At 47.7% G+C, this 21,846-nt stretch overlaps 1 protein-coding gene across 1 annotated transcript; it reads left to right on the plus strand.

Annotated features, from left to right (window-relative positions):
- Window positions 1-636: 636 nt before the first annotated feature.
- On the plus strand, window positions 637-3,634 carry LOC8038234 (spidroin-2). Its single transcript, XM_040205755.3, has 6 exons — window positions 637-670; window positions 772-800; window positions 946-1,116; window positions 1,215-2,190; window positions 2,350-2,589; window positions 2,686-3,634. The coding sequence occupies exons 1-6, from the start codon at window positions 637-639 to the stop codon at window positions 3,291-3,293; spliced, it is 2,058 nt and encodes a 685-aa protein (XP_040061689.1). The 3' UTR covers window positions 3,294-3,634.
- The last annotated feature ends 18,212 nt before the right edge of the window (window positions 3,635-21,846 follow it).

The raw sequence follows: 21,846 nt of genomic DNA on the forward strand, positions 1-21,846 counted from the left end.
CATTGGCGTTGCATTACGACGCGTTGCGGGAACCTCGGTTACCAAAGTGCTCATCTCGTCATAAGTCACAAGTGATCCTAACACAGTCGGTCACATTCAAACGCAAATGTCTAGACCAACCCTTACGAGATAATGCTATTGCCCTCACGCGAAACTGCTATTGCGCAGATTAAACTTTCGCGGAGAATCGCATTTTCGCGCTCCATATTCTCTTCTTTGGCTATGTAGAAAGCAATGATTGGCTCTATAGCTTGTGTGTGGCAGAGTAGACAAGGTTCGCGCGTCTACTGTGCCGGACCAAACGGACACTCGAACGGCGTTGAAGTGGTCGGGACACATGTAGCCTGCACTTGTCTCGAGTTACAAATCTCGTCCCTACAGTTTATTATGAAATTTGACCGAGAGTTTTCCCTTCTTACACGTGTACTCGTTCACGTCTGCGCGGTGAAAGCGTTTAATTTTACTTTCTTTTGGTTCGTCAAAATTTAAACGATTAAGCGGTTAAACCTCTTAACTGCGAATGAAGCATTAATCGATTAATCGGTAGGTAAATTTATTAATTGCCCAGCCCTAGTTTTTTATACTATATATCCTCATGCCCTTTGGTTTCTTTCCCAGGAATACACAAAAACAAGAATGAAAATTTGGGGGGGACTTCTGGTCCTTTTGGGTACGTATTCTTGGCATGTTTCGGCAATTTATTTATTCGTTGACTTATTTCACACAGAGCACTCTTTTTTAATCTTGAATGAATTACTTGTTTTGTTCTAGCATTGGCTCCTCATTCTCTTTCCAAACGGGTAAGATCATTATATTCGGGCAGCAATTCTGTACGAATTCCATCGTTTTTTTTTGTTTTTTTTTTTGTGGTGTGTGCGTGTGTGTGTTTGTGTGTTTTGTTTTACGATCCGGTTAAATTTTTAATGGAATGGTCTTTGTCTTTAGACAAAACGATGGGAAGAAGGACATGGAGGGCACGGTCAGCAACAGCAAGGCTGGGTACGGGGCACAGCGGGAGTCGATTACCCCGACTACAAAGAGATCCCCCGCACGGGATTTCGATGCAGTCAGCAACCATACGAAGGCATGTACGCTGACCTGGAAACGCAGTGTCAAGTAAGTTTGAGTTCGTTCATTAGTCTGCCTCATTGCTTCGCCGTTACTATTGCCATAATTGATGTGCACATTCTGACGTTACTTCTAATTTTTTAAAGGTGTACCACGTCTGTCACAATGGCCGAAAGGAGAGCTTCATGTGTGGAGTTGGAACAATCTTCAACCAGCAGATTCGCGCCTGTGACTATTGGTACAGCTTCGAGTGTGACGAAGCGCCCAATTGGTTTTACCTGAACGCCGAGGTGAACAACGAGACCCCACAGCCTCTTCAGCCGCTTCCTGGCGGAAGTGGAGCCGGTGGCGGAGCTGGAGGAGGTCCGGGCGGCCCTGGATCAGGCGGTGCTGGGCGGCCTTCTGGCCCTGCTTACCGCCCTGGATCGTCGGGTGCTGCTGGAGGTTACCCGGGTTCCGGAGGAGCACCCGGATCCGGCGGTGCTGGAGGCTACCCCGGCTCTGGAGGCTACCCTGGAGGTGGAGGAGCTCCCGGAGCTGGTGGCTGTTGTGGCGCCGGTGGTGCACCCGGTTCCGGCGGTCGACCTGGCACCGGTGGTGCACCTGGTTCTGGGGGTTATCCCGGCGGAGCTGGTGCTGGTGGAGGATATCCGAAACCTGGAGCAGGCGGCTACCCCGGCTCAGGAGGTGTTGGACCCGGTGCACCAGGTTCAGGAGGTTACGGCCCTGGGGGAGCTGGGAAACCCGGATCTGGTGGAAAGCCGGGATCGGGAGGTTATGGTGGTCCCTCTGGGCCTAAAGGACCATATGGACCTGGTGGCCCCGCTGGACCTGGCGGCCCCGGTGGGCCTGGAGGTCCCGGTGGACCTGGCGGCCCAGCTGCGCCTAAAGGACCCTTTGGTCCTGGCGGCCCCGCTGGACCTGGTGGACCTGGTGGCCCCGGAGGACCTGGCGGCCCCGCTGGACCTGGTGGCGCAGGCGGATATCCAGGATCCGGTGGTTACCCCGGTTCTGGGGGCTCCGGAGGCTACCCTGGCTCTGGAGGATCAAGTGGACCTGGCGGCTATCCCGGCCCTGGTGGGGCGAGTTCCAGCGGCCCTGGCAGCTACCCTTCGGGAGGAGGTGGGGGATACAGACCTTCAGGAGGCTCTGGCGCGGGAGCCCCTGGGTCTTATGGAAAACCCGGCTCTGGTTCATATCCTGGACCTGGAGCTTCAGGCCCTTATACAAAGCCAGGATCAAGTGGGGGACATTCAGGTTCAGGACCGGGATCTTATCCAGGCTCTTCTGGGTCGGGTTCATATCCGACGGGAGGTTACGGAGGCGGACCTCGGCCTGGCTCCGGAAGCGGCTATCCGGGATCATCGGGGTCAGGCCCTCGCCCAAGTGGTGGTTATGGTGGCGGTGCTCCTCGACCACTTTCTAAGCCATCTCCATCATCTTACCCGGGATCTTCAGGCGGCTCTGGCGGATATCCTGGCAGTGGTTCTAGTGCTGGAGCTCCAGGCAGTCCGGGATCTGGTAGTTATTCGGCATACAATTCCCGCTCTGGCTACTCCTCTAGCAGTTCATTTTCCTCGAGCACTTCAGATGACGGTGGTTATCCCGGTTCTACAGGTTCTGGTGCCTACCCCATAGGAGGTGCAGGAGCAGGTTCTCCAGGAAAAGGTGTTTACCTTGCACCGGGGGCACCCGGACAAGGACCCACGGGGTCCGGTTCTTTTCCGTCAAAAGGCTCTCCGGCGTCGGAACCTCTCTCCGCACCCGGTTCAGGTGGTCCAGGACCAGCCGGTTCGGCAAGGCCGGGTTCGGGGTCGAGACGTCCGGGAGGACGAGGGGGTGGTTACGGGGGAGGACCTCAAACCTTCGATACACCTTCCGACTCAGATTCGTACGACGTCGCTCCCTCCTCGCCCGGTGGGGCCGGCAAGGGAGGCGCCTCATGGTCCGATCAGTCCGAATACCCGAACCCCAACCCTGACAGTGGAAGTGCTTACTACAGTCAACCTGGAGGGACCTCGGGCCAGCCGTCACAGTTTGATTCGGGCTTATACCCGGGTGATAGTGGCCCTTACTCGGACGGTTCATACCCCGGAGAGGGCTCGCCCTCCCAGTCTGGTCAGGGTTCTTACGGAGGACAGCGTCCTCGACGTCCGCAAGGGGGTTATGGTCAGCCTCAGGGATCGTACCCAGCTGGAATGATGATGGGTGCCGGTGGTGATTGAAGTGTTCAAACTGTTTTGATCTGGAGTTACACACTGAGAACCTGATGATCCGCACATCCGAACAAGTGGTCGGAAATTATCTCATATTTTGTTCTTTTCTTCGTCGTAGCTGTTTCTCGCGGCGTGACTGCCGTTGTGCCTACTGTTCTTATTATTGTACATAACCATCGAACAATCAATTGACATACCTTGCTTACCGGATTTAACGTTTCAAGTGTTGCTCAGTGCAGGCCACCGAAGAGCTTGTTTTTTATGCCTCGCGGTTATTCGCCGTCATGTTCGGATGATTGTACGACCAGCGTGTTTTCCGATGGTGAATAAAGACACTGTCAAAAACTCCAGCTTACGTCGTTTGTCGTCTTTTGCTTTGCTTTGTCTGAAGATTTAGCTTCGTAATATTGTAACGTTCCCGCGGTGCAGAAGCCTTTTTCTCTGCCGGTCGAAAGAAATGGCCCATTCAAGCCGCATTCAGCTCTTAGGGTGGAACGGTGCAGCGGCACACCACCTAGCTCACAAACAGCTTCATTTCTAAAAAAAAAAAAAAAGTTATTTAGAAGCTGCATGCGTAGAGGGAAATAAGACTGCTCGTCCCAGAATTGCGCAGTCCTTTTCTCATTTTCATGGCCGAAAACCGACCGCCCTCTGCAAACGAATGTCTATTTCGCGGTGGACTCGAAGCACGCGCAGATCCCAGAGCAGAAAAGGAACCAAAACGTGGACAGCGCAGCACAGGACGAGGAATGTCGTGCGAAAAGGGAATTAATCAGCGCGGGCTCCCTGTGCCATAAAAGCGGCGGCCGGGCAATTTCAACCCCCGGAGCCGCCACCGCCGCTGTCGCGCGCTGGCGGAACACCGCCACGAGCCCGGAAGTATTCTTCCGGCCCTCGCCATCCCCCCAGCGATGACGTCAGAGGCATCTTAGGAGTGGCGCATGCGCGTCGATAGCTCGGGTCCCGGCGCAGCTAGTCCATTCATACTGCAGCGGAACCGCCGAGGCGCGCTTCACCATGATCCGGCTGCTGGTGCTGCTCGCTGCCCTCACCGCAGGTGAGCCGATCCGCTCTGGTGCGAGCCGGGCTCTGCGAGCCCCGGGGTGAACGACCCTCGCCGAGTGTGCAGGACCGCGGCGGCCTGCGACGCCCGAGGCTTCTCCGTCTCGCCATTCGGAAACGCCGCTCGCGCCTCGCAGCTCCCACCGTCTGCTCTCCGTGCTCCTCCCCGATGCGAGGCGGCAAAGCGCGCACACCGGGCGCGCTTGGGCTCGCGGCGGCCCCGGCGGCTGCGGGGCCAGTGCGGCTGGCTGCCCGCTCCCGAACACCGTGTCCTGCTGCGTCCATGTGCCGATTCACAGGCTCTGTCAGGCGGAGGCGAGCAGCCAGCTTGCACTCCAAGGAACACGTCGAAATTGGCCGGCGTGCGCTCGGGCGCCTTGCGTGGACGCGACGCTGGCGACGTAGATGCTTGTGGAGCCAGCGTGCGAGGGGCAGTGTTGTCGGCTGCGCGTGCTTTTTATCGACACCATAGCGGTAGCTACCACTCCGCAACCGTCAAGCCGTGTAACAACCGTGCAAAATCTCGTTGCCCGGCTGTTGAGCGGTGGTCGGTTTTCCATTTATGGCACTAACCGTTTAGCGAGTTTCCCGGAGCAACTTCGGGAGGACCTGACTTCAGAAGCGATGCAAACATTCACTTTTTCCGTAACCATGAGGTGGCGCACGTGTAATTCGGACGTCTGCGGTGCGTTTCCACAAGACTTGCCTTTCTCTTGCAAAAACACCTCACGCAAACATACCGTAAGTGGATCACGCTTATTTGACTCTCGGCAGACCCGCGACCGTACAACCGGGGTAAGCAAGAAAAAAAAAAAAAGAAAGAAAAAGAACGGAGAATTTCTTGCCTAAAGCAAAGAACAGAAAGATGTCTTATCTATACTCGTATTCAGCTCAAAAACCGTAGTAAAGAAAGTCCGTCGCCTCGTGGAGCATCACTAATTTCCTCCTTTATGGGGTTAATTAAGATATATGTTGGTGCATTTGAGATTAGCTGCGTTATTTTATCAAGACGTACACGTTTCACACGCCAACAGCATCGTTTTTTTTTTCCGCCGACAATCGCATCTTATGAGGACTACTTCGCTGTTCAGCAACTGTTCAGCATTCTTTCTATGTGGAGAGCAAGTCGTCTGCTTATACAGGAGTTGCGGTGACGTCATAACGACTCCGAGCTCTGATTGGCTTTGACTGAAAGGATAGAGGGTAGACCCACTATTTTTTTTTTTTTTTTTTTACAATCGGCCGATAAGAGCCTGGCGTTCGCAACCCTATGCAGGAAGCAGACGTACTTGCGCTCTGTATTGGTCTCGTCTCACTCGAAAAACAAAGAGCAAGCACTTCTCGCAGGTAGACAAACAGACCTTGTAGCTACTTTGTTTCGCGTGTGGTTTCAGCAACTGGCCACAAAAGAACATGTTGGCAAGCCGGCGGACGCTGCGGCAGATTGCTCCGGTTGTGAAAGCTAGTTCAGTGCCAACGGCGGGCAAACATCGTACTTGGTCGCGTGTTTGGATTCAGACCCTTTTTGTATCTCTGCTTGGTTGAACTAATGACGCAGCTCGCTCGCATCACTTGAGTCGCACGCTGCCTTCCCTAAAATGTGGAATAACCACGAACCCGCTTCTGCTTCTGCGGCATGCATTTCTCTTTTTTTTTTTTTTTCCTCTTTACTGCGCGCATGCCGAAGGCACCGGAAAACAATCCTTCGTCTAGAATGCCGTGCATACGGGGGACGTGCGGCAGCCCGACGAAGCAGCGCTCCTGCCCCGTACTCACGCGCTTTTTCCGAGAGTTGCAGGACTCGCGAACCGTCGGGAAACGGGGCCGACGAGACCAGGTCCCTGGATATCGGCGACCCGGGGTCCGTCGAAGACCCTCGGGACGCCGAAGAACCCAGGGGGCTCGTCTCGAGCTGGAGCTCTGCGGCCATGGGTCAGGCAGCCTCGTCTTTCCCCCTGGGGAGAGGACCGAGCGTTTAGGATGAGTCGTCGAGGGGACTCGTCGAGTTGCAATCGATTGGTCGGCCGCTGGGCGCCCTGGCATGTCCGCTCTATGGCCCTCTCGGCTGCGAGGCCGCGCCTGGCATGGTCTGTTGCTCTGCGATTAGATCCTTCTTTGTTGTTCAGTTTTCATTTGTGCGTGCTTTGCTGTGCTTGTGTATATGACCGGGGAGGATAAAACGTTTACTTGAGGGGGATATGAGCAACTGTATTCGTTTTCTGTTGTTGTGTGGCGGTTACACGAATGACGACCCCCGCGTCTCGTGTTCCACGAACCACGGGTCTTTTCCACTCATTATGAGCTATGACAGGCGTCCAGTGAACGACGGCGCGAAGATTGCGTTCTCACGCGAAAATGCTGTCTGCTGGAACTCGGGGCGCGTCTAAATCGCAGGGAGTTTGTCAAGTAGAAGCCTATATTTATGCTTCCGATCTTAGCGGGGGAATGTACCTGCAAACGCTTAAGGCTGCGATTTGCATTGTTTCGACAGTAGCCCATCGAATCCAGATGTGACTATTTTGATTGGTTGTACAAGGGTAGAAGAGGAAGAAGTAGGGAGACAGGTTGCGTGTGATTGGTCCCTGCTCGATTCGATGCGATCACATTCATGTAAACGTAGCCCATGGAAATACAGCGTCAGCGCTTTCACTTCACGAGCGCGCGAGCATATCAGGCCTTCTCAGAGCATAGCGCTCGCTGTTCTTTCTCCTTCGCTCGCACTTATACTCTGTTTCATACTTAGCGTGCAACGCTGTCAAAGCAATTGGCGCGAGCGCGTGGCTTCATATCTAGTTTTGTTTGCGCGAGAACGTGTGCAAGTGATCAACGATATCAAGCCCCATGCTCGCGCCAGTAGCTTTGACAGCGTTGCACACTAAGTATGAAACAGAGTATAAGGCTCGTTCACACAGTTACGTTTGACTGCGTTTGATTGCTTTAAAGGGATCATGAAACGATTTTTCTACTTTCACCACATACTACTTACAATCACTCCCCAACGTTAATAACTGAATAAACTTGCTTTGGTTTATATTCTTAACAAGCGCGTTGGTAAACTATAGTAGTCAACAGTTGGAGTTGCCTTAGGTTTTCTCTCTATAGGCAACGGCAGTCGCCAAACAAATTCGAGAAATAGGAGCTTCGTTCATCTTCTTAACTCGGAGACAGAACAAGCGACCAGGTGGCCTTGTGCCTATCCTATGCCGCCAACGTTAATCATAGCCACGTGCCGGGGATCGGCAGAGTAAAAAATGCGTGCTGAACTCCAGACATTGTTAGAGTTCGGCTATTCTCATCACCGCAGTGGTTGGACACGAGCCACTACCCGAGTGTCCGCCGAGGCATTGATTGTTACGAGCCGAAGTCGAGTGCTCACGCAGTTCTTGTGTCCACTCCATGAGCCGCGCTCGACTGTCGTCAGGCGAACGGTTTCGGGCCCACAATTACGTCATCAAGCTTTGCGAAGGCAAGACTGAAAGAAACAGTCCCTTCTCATACTCGAAATTTCACCGCGACAAAGAAGCTTCCGAATCAGTGGCGGTGTGTGCGAGTATACTTGGGCCAGACTAGGACCACTACGCCTCTGCAAACTCATGAACATTCTAACCCGATATCGTTTCATGACCCATTCAAGGCTGCTTGCGTCCAGCTGTTGCTATGGCGACCCTTACGACGAGTTAATCAGGAGGCCCTGCGATGCACGACGCAACGCAGCGCTACGCAGTTGACGCAACTTTAGGAACGAGCCTTTTGAGTGAAACTGAGTAAAGTAACCCTTTGGGACACTCTAGATTAGGACGTGGAGATTTTTCTCCTTCTTGGTCAGTGTGCGCATTCTTAGCCATAGTGCAGCGATATTATACCAGTAATTTAAACCACCGTTCGTCGTTTGAGGACATCGCATGATTCCAAGGTATTTAAATGACTAGTCTGACCGGACAGAAAGATGCGTAAACATTCTAGAATACAGTGGTCATCATAAGATCCTACACTAAACTGTTTGTCTCAATATTTATTTCAAAATAAAATTGTCACGCACCCCATATACGTTAATTTTATTAAACACGTGGCCTCATTGTCTTGTCAAGCTGGATACTTATGGATTCAATCACTCTGGTCGAAATACGTGTAATATCCAATGTAACTGCACTGCATATATATATATAATCCCTTTCTGGACTCCCATTTAAGTTCTTTTTCATTGGATTACTCGAATTCTCTTTTGTCACTCGCCTTTCCGATTGCGGTGCGGTCAGCTGGGCAGTCATTGGCAAAAGGCGCCCAACTGTCCGCCGGAACCACAGTGATCATTTCTCTACAACGCCATATCGAACGTGTTGAGTAATAGATACGTTTAGTATAACGTATTCTAGAGCTACGCTTCGTTAGCGGGAGCCCGTGCCGTCACTATATGAAGCATGGATTGAGTACATGCTTGTTGAACCATCTCTCCACAGCGTACGATCTACCAAAACTCTAATTTCTCCCCTGATTCTGAGCGGGGCGATTCACGTTCCGAGCTCTCCTAAGCCGGGAACAGCATCCGAAGTCGTGCCTCTCAGCTGTCTATTTCCGTTTACCCTCTCAGATCTCTGAAGAAAATGGCAACCGTCGAAACCAAGCACGATAGTTCTTTTTATTGGACGCCGCTTTCGAAAAATCTCTCGAGAAGACCGTCCGAGAACAGGAGGCATCGGCTTTTTTGTTCGAACCAATGGTGCCCTTCGCTAGCTGGTGCAAAGGCTACAATTAGTGCCACAAAATAAGCTACGCTTCAGAGTAACGATATTTGCCTATATTGGTGGCTTAAAATCATGGTTGCCAGTTATCTCAAGCTTTATCTGAAATCACAGGAAACGCTTTTCCGTACTCCAAAAATGTTTAAACAGTTCTCAACAGAGAAAATCAGTGTTACATGAGCTTCCTAACATCGAATCTAATGCCGAGGAAGTTGTACTTTTGCATCATGACGATCGGCAGTTGCGTCTGTTCTGTACAAGCTCCAAAATGACGGTTCCTTTAACAATGTCGGGGAACCGAGGGCCGATACTCTCAGCGCAGCTCATTTAGTGGCTCTAGCTATAATAAAGACGACCAATAAAACCACGAATGTACCGACAAAGGGGGGCTATGTGTGCGCGCCGCTGGTTACTCTAGCTCAGGGGTCTCCGAACCCCGGACCGCAGATGCCCGCGGTTCTTCTAGTGACGCCCGGCCCGCTGCTATAAAACGCAAAAATAAACGCGCGTCAAAATTGAAAAGGATGGCGCCGTGACGCGTATAAAAAATGCAAACGAAAATATCAGAAATAATAAGATAAAACTGCACTAAAGCGCGGGTTCTATCGCCATATTATTTAGTGTATACATTCTCATTACAATATTACTATTCGTTGTCCCCTTTTTATGTCTGTGTAACTGCGTTAAACTTTCTTTACATTCCCATGTATATCGTGCTTAAGTCCTGGGTCACACCCATTGCTTATTATCGTCAGCAGATCTACCATTCACATTAGTATTCTGCCCTGTGTAAATATGCCAAAGTTCCAATGAGCTGCATTGATTTAGGCCTAATGAGATTTCTACGTCACATTATTTTCGAATATCTTAATATGCGACTTATTGTTTTTAAATATAATGTACTTATACGTATTAATCCACTTTACACATTTTAATTTTTGCTGTAGATTAACGTTTTGCGATTAAAGACTTATTTAGGTTACTTTATTTCGTATTTCCTCGAGACCAGGACAGGTCCCCAGCTTCTCCAGTTTGACGTGACAACGTCTTACCCTAAAAGTTAAATAATCAACTTTTTTTTTTTTTTTTTTTTTTACATGCCAGTAGTTACGTCGGGCATCTGGCTCGTCCCAGTGGAGGACTGAGGATTGCATTGTTTCACCTGGGAATATTTGGACTTGCAACTGAAAACTTGGTTCCACGGCGCCTTCTCCACAATCCGTCAGATTGAGGGTACCTCGGCCGGGCTTCGAGCCCGCCACCTGGGGATCCGTAGGCCGGCACTTTGCCTCATAGCCACCGATGCGGCTCACCCGAAGGGGTTTATGTACGGAAACATTATGCAGCAAACACGGCCAGCCCTCACTATAACAGCCTATTGCTCAGTGACTCTAAAGCAGAAAGTAATTATTCTAATTTCATTATGTTTCCGCTGTCCTTGACTGAATGCCTCACTCGTTTGAAACACGCCAATTTCTCTCCCCTCCGGCGCAGACGCGGGGTAAAACGGCGCTCTCAATGAGCCGTGCGAGTGTAGGCTCACTACAGTTGGACTCGCTGCTGCTAGCAGACGTGTCGTAGATTCACTTGTTTTTTTGTTTTTTTTTTTGTATTATTTCAAAGTTGAATAAACTTACACTCTACAATAGGTCGCAACATGTACCTTGTGACAATACTCTGTCATTAATTCCACCTGAAAGTTGAAATTTTAGCCTAAATTGATCGTCGAGGCCTCTATTTTCGTTAATAATATATGCATATCGTGTAAATGTCGAACATCGATAGACCTGATCAAGCAAGACACGACGGTGAAAGATTCATCGAGATATCACCATCCGTTCAAAAGAGGTGCACCCAACAAGATGGTACGTCCGATGCTGACATGTCGTCCCCCGTGCCTCTCCGCCCCCCCCTGTGACACGCCTCGCGTGTCCACTGCGGCTACGGCGATGCGGCGATCCAGAGCAAACGTTGCATTAATCAAACAACAGCGTTTACAAGAAAACCGAGACAACATTGCACAGACAAGAGAGCGACCGTGCGCAGTGGTTCGGATTCTCGTGTTTCGTTTAGTTGTATCAGATCACCTCATGTTTAAATATGTGTTTCGTTTGATTGTTTCTGTTACTAACAATTGAATGCATTCCATTTGATACTTGTGTTCCATGCCATTAACTCAGTGACTTACAAATAAATCTGTTACATTTGCCACATTCGTTTCATTTCACTATACTCAGCACGCAGACGTGTCACGTCTAAAACTGGTGGCCATTCGTGTTTTTTTCTTCTTTTTTTCTTTTTACTCGTGCATTTTCGACCAACCTAGATTACCAGTCTTCCGCGATCTTCGATTAAGGGTTCACATGCGTTGCTCGCGCTTCGTGTCTCCCGTAAGTTTAGCTGCACGAACAGAAATTTCTCACCGTCCTGATTTGTGTGGATGTCGAATTGTTAACGCGACTCCCGTCGAGTTTTTGTTTTTTCTTGTGCACGAGAGACATGACGAGACTTTTGATAACATTGTAGCTATAGTAACCGCCAGCTTAAAAAATCCAGGGCCCTATAATCGAAAGAAATGCAATTAGAGGTTCGCACTTCTTGATTCGCTGTTTGGCGTTCCTATCTGTTAATACCGCCAACTCATCGGCTCCGAAGCAATACTGAGATGCTGGGCTGGGGACTTGCCGTGAAAGTCATTACTGTTTTCAAGAAATATCAGCAGATTGTCTTTCCGCTTCGGTTTCCAAGCGATAACAAACATGCCTGTCCACGCTTGCGGCGAGCGATCTATACACCGCGTAACTCGTTGAGTTCGTGTATTTTGATGAGCGAGAGTTCTTTTGCGTTCACCGAGATGTTCAGTGAAGTTCTCAACCGACGTAGTTTGCAGCAAACGATTGCCGCAAGTATATAACACGCCTTCGGAAGCTTTGTGAGGATGAATTGTTTTCGTAGCGGGACTGGCCGAAGAGTGTGCCACGTCAACTATTTGGACATCTGGCTTGATTTGTTCTTCTGCGCGTTTGATGCTGGATAAATGTGTCGGTTCCCGTAAGAACCGTCCCTCTATACAACCAGAATCGTGCAGCCGTCGTGATTACTACCATGATTTGAGTACTGAGAGATAACCTACACAGTAAGAATTTGCGAGCCATTGGGCATGTAAGCAATCGGGTGTTCGCCTCCCAAAAGGTTTGTCCGGGTATATTTCCGTAATTACACTTTGGAAAGCCCCTACCTCTCAAGTCTTTAGCAGTGCGCCTGGCATAGAGCATATATATTTAGGTCGCGTTTTAATTGTGTCGCTCGCGCAGCTCGCTCGCGGACGCTATGCAAGGAACCCAGAACAGAAAAGCTGAAAGGACCGCATATTTATTTTGCTGATTTGTTTCTAGTTATTTCGGTCGCTTTTTGCCGCACACCGACAGACACTTCTTTGAACCGTGGGTCGTGCGTGATGGAATGCTAGAACGCCGCTTTCACTGGAGAGTTTTAGGGAACCGTTTTTGCACGTCCGATACGGTACGATGGGTCCTCCGGTACGAACTGCGCATGCGCTATACCACAGAAGACTCTCACATGCGCAGTTCGTACCGGAGGGCCCATCGTATAGCCACATCGGATTTGCAGACACGGTTCCCTAAAACTCTCTATTAGAAAATTTTTGTAAACCGCGTTTCCTTCAACGCTAAGCCCTCCGCAACGAAGAAGCAGCTACTGCACCTGCGCGGCGATGGACTTGACTGTAGGGTTTTGCGTATCGTAGCGGGTTGCGGAGGGCCTAGCCGGGGGGGGGGGGGGGGGGGGGGGGGGGGAAGGGGGTGGGGGGGACGCGGTCTATGAAAAGTTTCTATTGTCGCGTCTTGCGAGCTTTGCAGGCGGTGTTACCGCTCATTCACACTGGAAGCGGATCCGCGTTCGCAAAGCAGTTGCGAGCGCGGTTTTTATAAAGATCCAGTGCAATTTCACGCGCACTCGATGACATCAAGTGCGCGTGCAATTGTACTGGATCTTTATACAACCTCGTTCGCAACCGCTTTGCGAACGCGGATCCGCTTCCAGTGTGAATGAGCGGTTAGACGGGGGCGTAATAGCAGACGTACACAAGCGATGGCGGACGAGAAAGCGCCGGTTTCATGGCCGCGTCTTACGTTCCAGGTGGTAGTTAAGTGTGTTTAATAGCAGATGACGCCGTACGCTGCCGCGCGTCTGCCCGTACGACAAACAGGGTGCAAGACGGCAGATTAATGGCACCGGATGTTGCGACTAAATTAGGCTTGTGAAGGGGTTTTTTTTTTTCTTATTTTATTTATTTACATATAGACCTGCATCGCCGTTCGGCATTTAGCAGTGGTGAACACATAAAACACACCAATTTCTATAAAAATAAAAACCGAAACAAAAACAACTTCTATAAACGTCAAATACATCCTTCAAAAACCAACCGATTCTATTTTTTTTTTTATTGTTTTCAGAAAAAGGAAAACGCAAAAACATCGATACGGCAAACGTAGAGTCGGATTTTGTTCTGGTGGTCTGCCCTCCCTGATATATAGAACGGTTTCTGTAAAAACAGTTCTCGACTCATTAGAAGGCGACTGTTATATATATATCATGTAAACATTTTAACCTAAACATTTTTCGACGTTCAACTAGTGATTCCCACTTTAAATTCTCCTTCATGCTAGTGACACTGGCCCCGCGTTGGTAATCATTTAAAGCAAATCTAGCCACACTGATGCTGTACTTTTTCGAGTTTTCCTATTAGCTTGTTGTGGTGAGGATCCCACACAACTGCTGCATATTCAATGGCGAATAAACGTGAAGTACAAAGTTCCCTTAAATGCTTTACGAACCCTGTGGAAAATTTCGTTGTACAAAATTAACCATGCGTACTGCCTTTAGAGTCACCATGTCCACATGAGCATTCCACGTTAAATCACTAAAGTAGACAGAATGACCCCCAAGTATTTTACGCTTGAGTTAGCCTGAATTATTTCATTATTTATGATGTAGGTAGAGCCAAGGGAGCTTTTATTTTGAGTAAATCTCACGTGAACACATTTTTTTACCGTTCAGATTCATTTTCCAATTGTTGCGCCATGTTGAAATAGTGTAGTGTCAAGAGCGGCCTGTAAGAAATTTACATAATTCAAATCATTACTTACTCTATAAAAAATGCAGTCGTCCGCAAATAGTTCTATAGTTGACTGTACCATTGATAATATAATAAAATCATCGAGGAGCGAACCCAATCCAGTAGTAATGGGTGGCGCCACCGTTCTGTGGGCGGGGCCTTGAGCGAGTGGTGAACTCTAACCAAAGTGCGCCTAGAGTCGTAAATATCGCGCAAACTTTCCTGAAAATAAATTTTCTAAATTTTTCGTTCCTTTAATTTTGTTTACTTCATTGTTGCTGTTGGTCATTATACCGGGCATCACTGCAGACGACGCACACTCTAAGAGATGCCTGCGCGTCTACTTACCCGTAGAACACTCGAAGAGCCAATCTCTGGGATCTACGAAGTCAACTCAGCGAATGATGAGGCGGAACATCTGTTTAGACCTCAAAATTAACTCTGCGCTGTGGCATTACGCAATGCAAGCATGACGCTTTGCATCGCGTAAGGCCACAGCACAGCCTTCTTTTTTAGGTCTAAGCGGATGTTCCGGCTCATCATTCGCTGAGCTGATTTCGTAGATCGCAGAGATGGGCTCTTTTAGCGTCTTGCGAGTAAGTAGACGCCCAAGCATTAGTGTACACGCAGGCCTCTTTTTACTTCCAATTTTAAGTAAACAATAATAGACGCCCCACTACCTCCAGTACCCATGAACGCTGTAGAACTATATACACGTGGTGTATTTCCCTTCTCATGAAAAATATTCGCGGCGAGAACCACGCTAGGGGGCGCGACTGAGCGACACGTGATTGTTACGTGATACCCGCGATGTCAGGATACCAGGTTTCATTTTACATTCCATTTTTTTTTATGGCCGAGAGGCATTACAGAGAGGAGTGGAGCACTATACATATAAAAGTAGAAACAATGAAAAGACAAGAATGCAAGGTTACTAGAAAACATTATTTAACAAATTAGTAATTGCAAGTCTAAAATCAGCGGTGTTAGTAATTGCAACTATGAGTGCGGTAAGGCGATTCCAATTAATGAAGCTATTGATTAAGAAAGAGGCATTAAATGTAGATCTGCTCCAACGGGAATTCTAACTTTTAGTCGATACATGCCTTGTGGTATCTAACGTGGCTCTGAAAATAGCGATTGGAGGACTGTTGCGTTGAGTGTTAAATCTTGTGAAACAAACGTGTATGCGAGATATTTTTCTACGAAGGGGGAGAGTTTACGCAAGAATAGGTATGCTATTATATATGTAATGTTAGCTAGTGATAGTTGGAGAGTATTAAACGAGCGGAGCGATTTTGGATGGATTCTACGGCAGATGCAAGGGTGATACCAAGGTCCCAGATTGAAGCTGTTTACATTGTGCGGGCTCTAGCGGTACTGCGTGATCGCTTGCTTTCAGACGCGGCACGGTGGTTCGATATTATGCTGTCACCGGTGGCACAACATGCGCAACCGAAAGAAGTGGAAGTTTCGATCAATATCCAAGAGATAAACAGCTGAGGAAGCAATACCTTTCAAATGCAAATAGGGCAAAAAAAGAAAAATGTCGGCGATCGCGATGGTTTGTTGGGAACACTTCTTAGCAGATCCTTTCACGCCGAATCGTGTTTCATTTTGTCTGTTGTTTTGCTTTTCTTCACGAGTATCTCCATTTCCTTCTTCCTACGGATTTAAATGATGGGACTGGGCACCAACAATAATCCGATAATCCGCCTTTCCCTTTTTCCCGCACCTGCATTTCCCTCTTCATGTCATTCGCGTCGCGCTGCGGAGTTTAAATAATAAAGGAACTTCTTTATGTTTTCCAAGGCGGAAAGACACTCCTGTGCCTGTCTTCTCTTAAAATAAAGTTACCACGGTCTGTAATTTCAACAAATCGGGTCCCGAGAATCACACATTCCAGTAAGTCTCGACCTTTTCATGGTGCAGTGGCTGAGGCATAAATACCTGCGATGATATGCCGTGTTGTGATCAAGAAAAGAAAAATTATTTATGTAGGATGTTTCACTTTTTGGTCTACTTTTCGCCTACATTTAGATTTTTTTTTTTTTTATCTTTGTGTACATTGGATCTTTATTGCTGCACATTTCTGCTCAATACTGCAAGTGTTACTTATTCTCGACAGCTTAGGACCAGCAGAGCAAAATGTCATGTAAGGTGCCAAAGTACCGGTTTTGATCTTCGGGTTGGTAGTGTTTTATTGAAAGGAATTATAACTGGACCAAAAAAGTGATTTCTTCACTCGCAGATAAGATATCAATCAACATTTCATCTCCTAAGATTTTCATTATCTTGTCACGACGGTCATCAAAAAACATTTACATCAGTCTCTAATTGCTGTCATTGAAGCGCTCACAGTCGATACAATTATTTGTCAGCTAAAATGCACGATCTTAACAAAATAGCTCGTTCATAAAAATAATTTGACAAAACGATTTCTACTAGAAGCTTGCCTAAGTTGCTTTTTTTAAAAATCTTAAGTGCGTGCAATGTTGTTTTTTTTCTTTTTCTCATTTAGGTTAGGCATTTAAACTGCATTCCTGTTCACAATGCAGCATTTCTGTTTGCATCATCTCTGTTAAGACTCATAGTCATCAATACCTTATGCCTTGGGAGCATTCACTACTTCAATGTAATTACCAAAATGGTAAACATGGTGCTGTTGATGATTTTATCAAGCTTGCGAAAGTCAAGGATGTTTTTTTAAAGCAAATGTATGAAGGAATACCCTTGATTTTTTTTATCGAGTTGGAGAACTAATAAGTTTACCCCAAGGCGAGAAAAAACAAAAATAAAAACAGGACAACAATGGTGTCATTGAGTCATTGATTATTCCACAACGAAGTAAAACAAGGAATGTTTCTGGAACAGGCAAGAAAAATTTGAATAAAAAAAAGAAAAAAAACGACGTATATTTGAGACATTAGTGAGCTCATAGGTAGTGCTGAGTTCCGGGTTGCGTTTCGACTTGAGCAGTCTTCACCGTGTTTTGCCCAGGAAAAAAACACACTCCGGTCAGCAGCATTGAAGCCTGGGTTCAAGACCTGCCACACTCAGAATCTGTATTCGTCCACTACAAATGCAAAAAAAGGTGTTATAAAAAAAAAAAAAAAAGTTTCGAGCGATACAGCGAGGCTGAAATAATTCATCCCCGAGAAGCGTCAGCGGCGTCGGGGGAGACCTCACTTTGGATTGCGCCGGGCCTCCGCTAGACAGTGATTCCAGAACTTCTCGCCGTAAAAACCTTTAAAAAAGGTATATTTTTAGGAATCCGGATGAAGCACGGAAAAGGCGCTGTTCCACGACGCTGGGCGAACAATGACGCCAAAAATGATAAGGATTGGCACTCTACCTACGCCGGAGGGTTATTAGGGAGTTCTCATAGATGGTTTCCGCTGTACCGCAACCCGCATCGAAATCCGGAACTCTGCAGCTAAAGCTAGTGGCACGCTACGGAGTATAGTGGCACGCACGTGCTATACTTATTTCACCCTTATGCGGACACTACGGTGGGAGCTACGAGCCCGCCGGACCAATCAGCCGCCTCCCTCTTGTCACTTGACCCCACTCTCCACGCGAGGGTATGGCCGAGAACGTGGTGACATGGCGAGAGGGAGGCGTGTGACTGGTCCAACGAGGACGTAGCTTGCTTACACTACAGTCTCAGCTTAGGGGTCACGCTCTATTTACTCGGGCATTCCAAAAACTGGATACTTGGTTATTGTCCATTCAAATATTAGAGAGTTTTTTTCCCCTTTTTTTTTGAGTTAGCAGGCAAAACCGATGGGTGCTTTTGACAATGCCGCACCTTTCATATAACAAACATAAAATCACAAAATAGAAAACCTCTACAAAAATGAAGCTCTACGTCTTTTCTCGCAATCATGTTTTCCCACGACGATTAATGAACAGAAAATCGCTTGATGCGCGAGCCGACAATTCGATTTAAGCGAAACTTTTTTTTTTTACGTTTCTTTTTGTGTGCGTGTATGCGACGGCGAAGCATTGTTTCGAGAAAGGACCATGCGCCTTGGTCGATTGCACCGAACGCTATTACTCTTCCATTCAAGAACTCTTTTCCAAATGGCTGCTCCATTCGCAGGGACTCCTTGTCAATGTGCCACCACACAAAAATCGCTGCCACTTAAGAAAAAAAAAAGCGCTATTTAAATAAATAAAGAAAAGTCTGCCCTGCCATATTCCGCGCTCATCGGTAGCCGTGTGCCCTAGCTCTTTTCGATCGAGTACAGTTCGCTCCCTACGACGCGTTCAGTCGTACAGTTAAGGTCTGAACTGGGCTCCGCCGAAAACCAAAATGGATATCGTTGAAAATATTCTTACTAGTAAATGTATTTCTTTCTTTATTTTTTGTAATTTTTGCAAAATTAGTGTATAGGAGAAAAAAAAACGAAGGGCCGTAATCGCACGTTTTTAAAAAGAAATGAATTTTATATGCAGAAATAATATTTAAAAAACTGAATCATGGTGGCAGTAGGACAAAGACAAGTGACCTATTTCTTTTTAAAACATTAGTGCAGCCAAAGCTTGAGTGTGCAGCCACCATCCGGCATTCCGGTACCGCCTACCTTACTGACTAACTCGAATTAATTCAGAACAGATCCGCGCGTTTTATTCTGGACAATTTTAATCGCAACTCCAGTCAATACAAAAAAAGATAGAAAAAAACAAAAACTTTCATTTCATTCATCTCGCACAACGCCGCAAACTCATAGTACCTATTTGCCCTTTCCACAAAAAGTTTCCATCAAAACACTGTACTTACAAATTAGCTGATAACCCCACCATAGTTTTTTTTCGCACGTTAGCATTATTGTCACAAAGTAGGGTTTCCATTTTGCCATAATATGTTGCATCCTTAAGTTTGCAATAAACGTAATCATCTACCTGCATCACTTACATCAATGGTTAATTGCGTTCTTTTTTGTTCCAGTGTTCCAAACCACGTATTTCCTATGTTTAAACGTGTTTTGTTTTTTTTTCACCGTGATTTTGTTTGTTCTGTCACCGCTTTGCTCTGTGACGCCTCTGGCTCCGAGGGTAAAATAAATAAGCGGGACTCGTGGTTACACTCTGCTTCCCTTTGCCATCGACCAGAGTGGTGGGTACACGAGCCATCGCAGCAAAAACCAGCGCTCTGTGCGCATCGCACGAATACGCAGCTTGCTCGTCGCCGCGTTCCTTCCGACCAACGTTACTAAAACACTCAGTTGGGAAACTCCCATAGAAACAGCTTCGAAAAAGTGGCCCCAACCTGTCTCCGAGCACCGAGCTAATGACGAACCCAACGCCACCATTTCTCCCGCAGCGGCCTCTCGCAGAACTGCACGTGATTTCTATTTTGGCTAAGAACAGATACAGCGGTAGAGGTTACAGGGGTGCCACCCCCGTCTCCCCGGCGGACGCGCCGCGGTGAACTACTGACATTAAAATGCACCTAGGTCAGGACGTGCTACCTGAAAGGCCCGCTGAGGCATGGTTGTATAAAAACAATATTAATTGTTCCGCAAAACCTTGCGAACTAAAGATGATAAAAACATCACGCGCCCATCATGTGGTACTAAACTCCAATAAATTTCATACAAAAAAGTCTTTTCCGTTTGTTTTTACGTAAAAACAGGCTTTCAAAAAGCTCAAGGTGACCACAGTACAGACAAATGATAAAGAGTGGCGCTGTTGTCGCATTTAGCTCGGTCTCGGTGGACGCCAGCGGCCCAGGTTTCGACGGCGAGTTTCCCAACTGAGTGTTTTAGTAACGTTGCTTCCGACGCACACGCGTCATTGGTTTGTCCGCTGGCATCCTCTGCGGTCGATCGAAACGTGAAACCGAGTATGGCACAAGACCACGCCCTGGCAGACAGAACACAGCAACCCAAAATATGCCCAGGTCCGAGCATTTGGTCGAGTTATGTATGACCCTGACTGTGTCGCGTAGTGATGGAAGTGCTGCGCCATCTGCGCCAAAGTGTGCCATAAACGAAACTCTGCTACACCTTGCGCCAAAATTTTATTTTTCTTTCTTTCTAAGTATTGCACCACACCTGCGCCGAATTGATAGTAACCGAAGAAAAAAAATGTTTTTGTTATTGGTAGGTCTTAATTAGTATTGGGGAAAGTACAAGGAAAGGAAAATGTATACGAATATGTATTTCACGGGCGTCTTTACTCACCGCGTAGTTTGTTTCATCTTAGATGAGTGCACGGGGGAAGGTTCGAACACACGTATACAACCACGAACGCATATACTGAAAGAACAAGTTTGATGGCATTCGATGTGCCTGGCTGGAATACCCGATGAAATGAAACGCACTGTATGATGGCGAATAGTCGTGGTGTCGCGCTTTTTTACGCCGTTTGATTAAGGGAATCTGAGCGTCGGTGTGTGCTTCGACTTGAGGGGAAATTAAGCGTACAAACATCTTGCCAGCCGCGCTGGCCCCCGTCATCGTCTGCATTCCCAGACCATGTCGGCGCAGATGTCAGGGCCTAAAAGTTGCTAGACAAATTTCCGAAATAGTGGAATGGCGGCTACTGTAATAAAACAGAACCAGGGTCTCTCACTCCTGACCAGATCGCTCGATTATCGGCTCTGCTTCCGTGTTGCGGCTATCGTGTACCGCAGCACTTTGCGCCGCTCGCCTCAACTCTTACTTCCTCACACCCGTGCGCGCACGTCGAGCTTCACCACCTTTCACCGGAGCGCTAGGAGCAGCGGAATACACGGGGGAGCGCCTGGGTTACCGCGATTCACTCGCATATTATGCTCCCTTTTATTACAGGTTGACCTTCTTTGGTCTTGACTGTAGATTAATTTCTAATTTAAAACAAAATAAAATGTGACGAGAAAAAAAAAACGCGGCTCTCTATCTGAATGATTAAGGCAGTCGAGGTTGTTTCCGTACAGCAGTCAATCGAAAGGGCACCGATAGTTGTGAGTTTTATTATTAGAGAGTTTTATTAGATGGTCTCTTTAGGCCACGCGATTTGTAGCGGGAGCTCGCTTTGCCACTTAGATTCATGCTCTGAGGCGCGCGAGTCCGTAGCGCTTGCGGGCCTTTGAAAACGATCCACTAAAACTCCCTGTTGCGTATACGAGCGAACGAAAGCACGGTGCATTTGCGTTAGCGTTGCGTGTTCAACACTGAGCGTGCGCGGAGCCTAAACTGCGGTCTTGTATTAGCGCATGGCGATGCCGTTCATGCCCAGCGTGGAGCTCGCAATGCTAATGCAAACGCGCTTCCGTTTGCTCCTATACGCTATACTAAAACTCTCTAGAAATGCCCTCTCGGTGGCGAAAGTTATGGATGTTATTTTGTCACAAAGATGTTTTTATCATCGGAGCGCGTTAATGATATAACCTTCTTCGCTAACCTAATTAAAAGAATATTAATGTTTGGTGTTCCAAACGCGTTGCGGGCAAGCGTCGTGCAGATATTTCAGGGTGTCGTTGATAGAAACTTTGCCTAACTTTCTTCCGCCACTCCTTCTTTTCCTTGTTGATTTCTTTATTGTACAAAATAAAACAACTAAAAGGTCTGTGAACTCTAGAAAACACTCTTGCGTCTGCTTTTCCGCCGAGCGCTCGGAAAACCAAACACCGCAA

This window comes from Ixodes scapularis, unplaced genomic scaffold (assembly GCF_016920785.2).
Source record: "Ixodes scapularis isolate PalLabHiFi unplaced genomic scaffold, ASM1692078v2 PGA_scaffold9__187_contigs__length_104089568, whole genome shotgun sequence".
In the NCBI taxonomy this organism is placed as follows: domain Eukaryota; kingdom Metazoa; phylum Arthropoda; class Arachnida; order Ixodida; family Ixodidae; genus Ixodes; species Ixodes scapularis.

Bases quoted from the DNA above. Each gene is read 5' to 3' on its own strand.
- LOC8038234 (XM_040205755.3), top strand. From the start codon at position 637: ATGAAAATTTGGGGGGGACTTCTGGTCCTTTTGG. The intron at 801-945 runs GTAAGATCATTA...CTTTGTCTTTAG, and splicing joins CTCATTCTCTTTCCAAACGG to ACAAAACGATGGGAAGAAGG. The intron at 2,191-2,349 runs GTGGGGGATACA...GATCTTATCCAG, and splicing joins CAGCTACCCTTCGGGAGGAG to GCTCTTCTGGGTCGGGTTCA.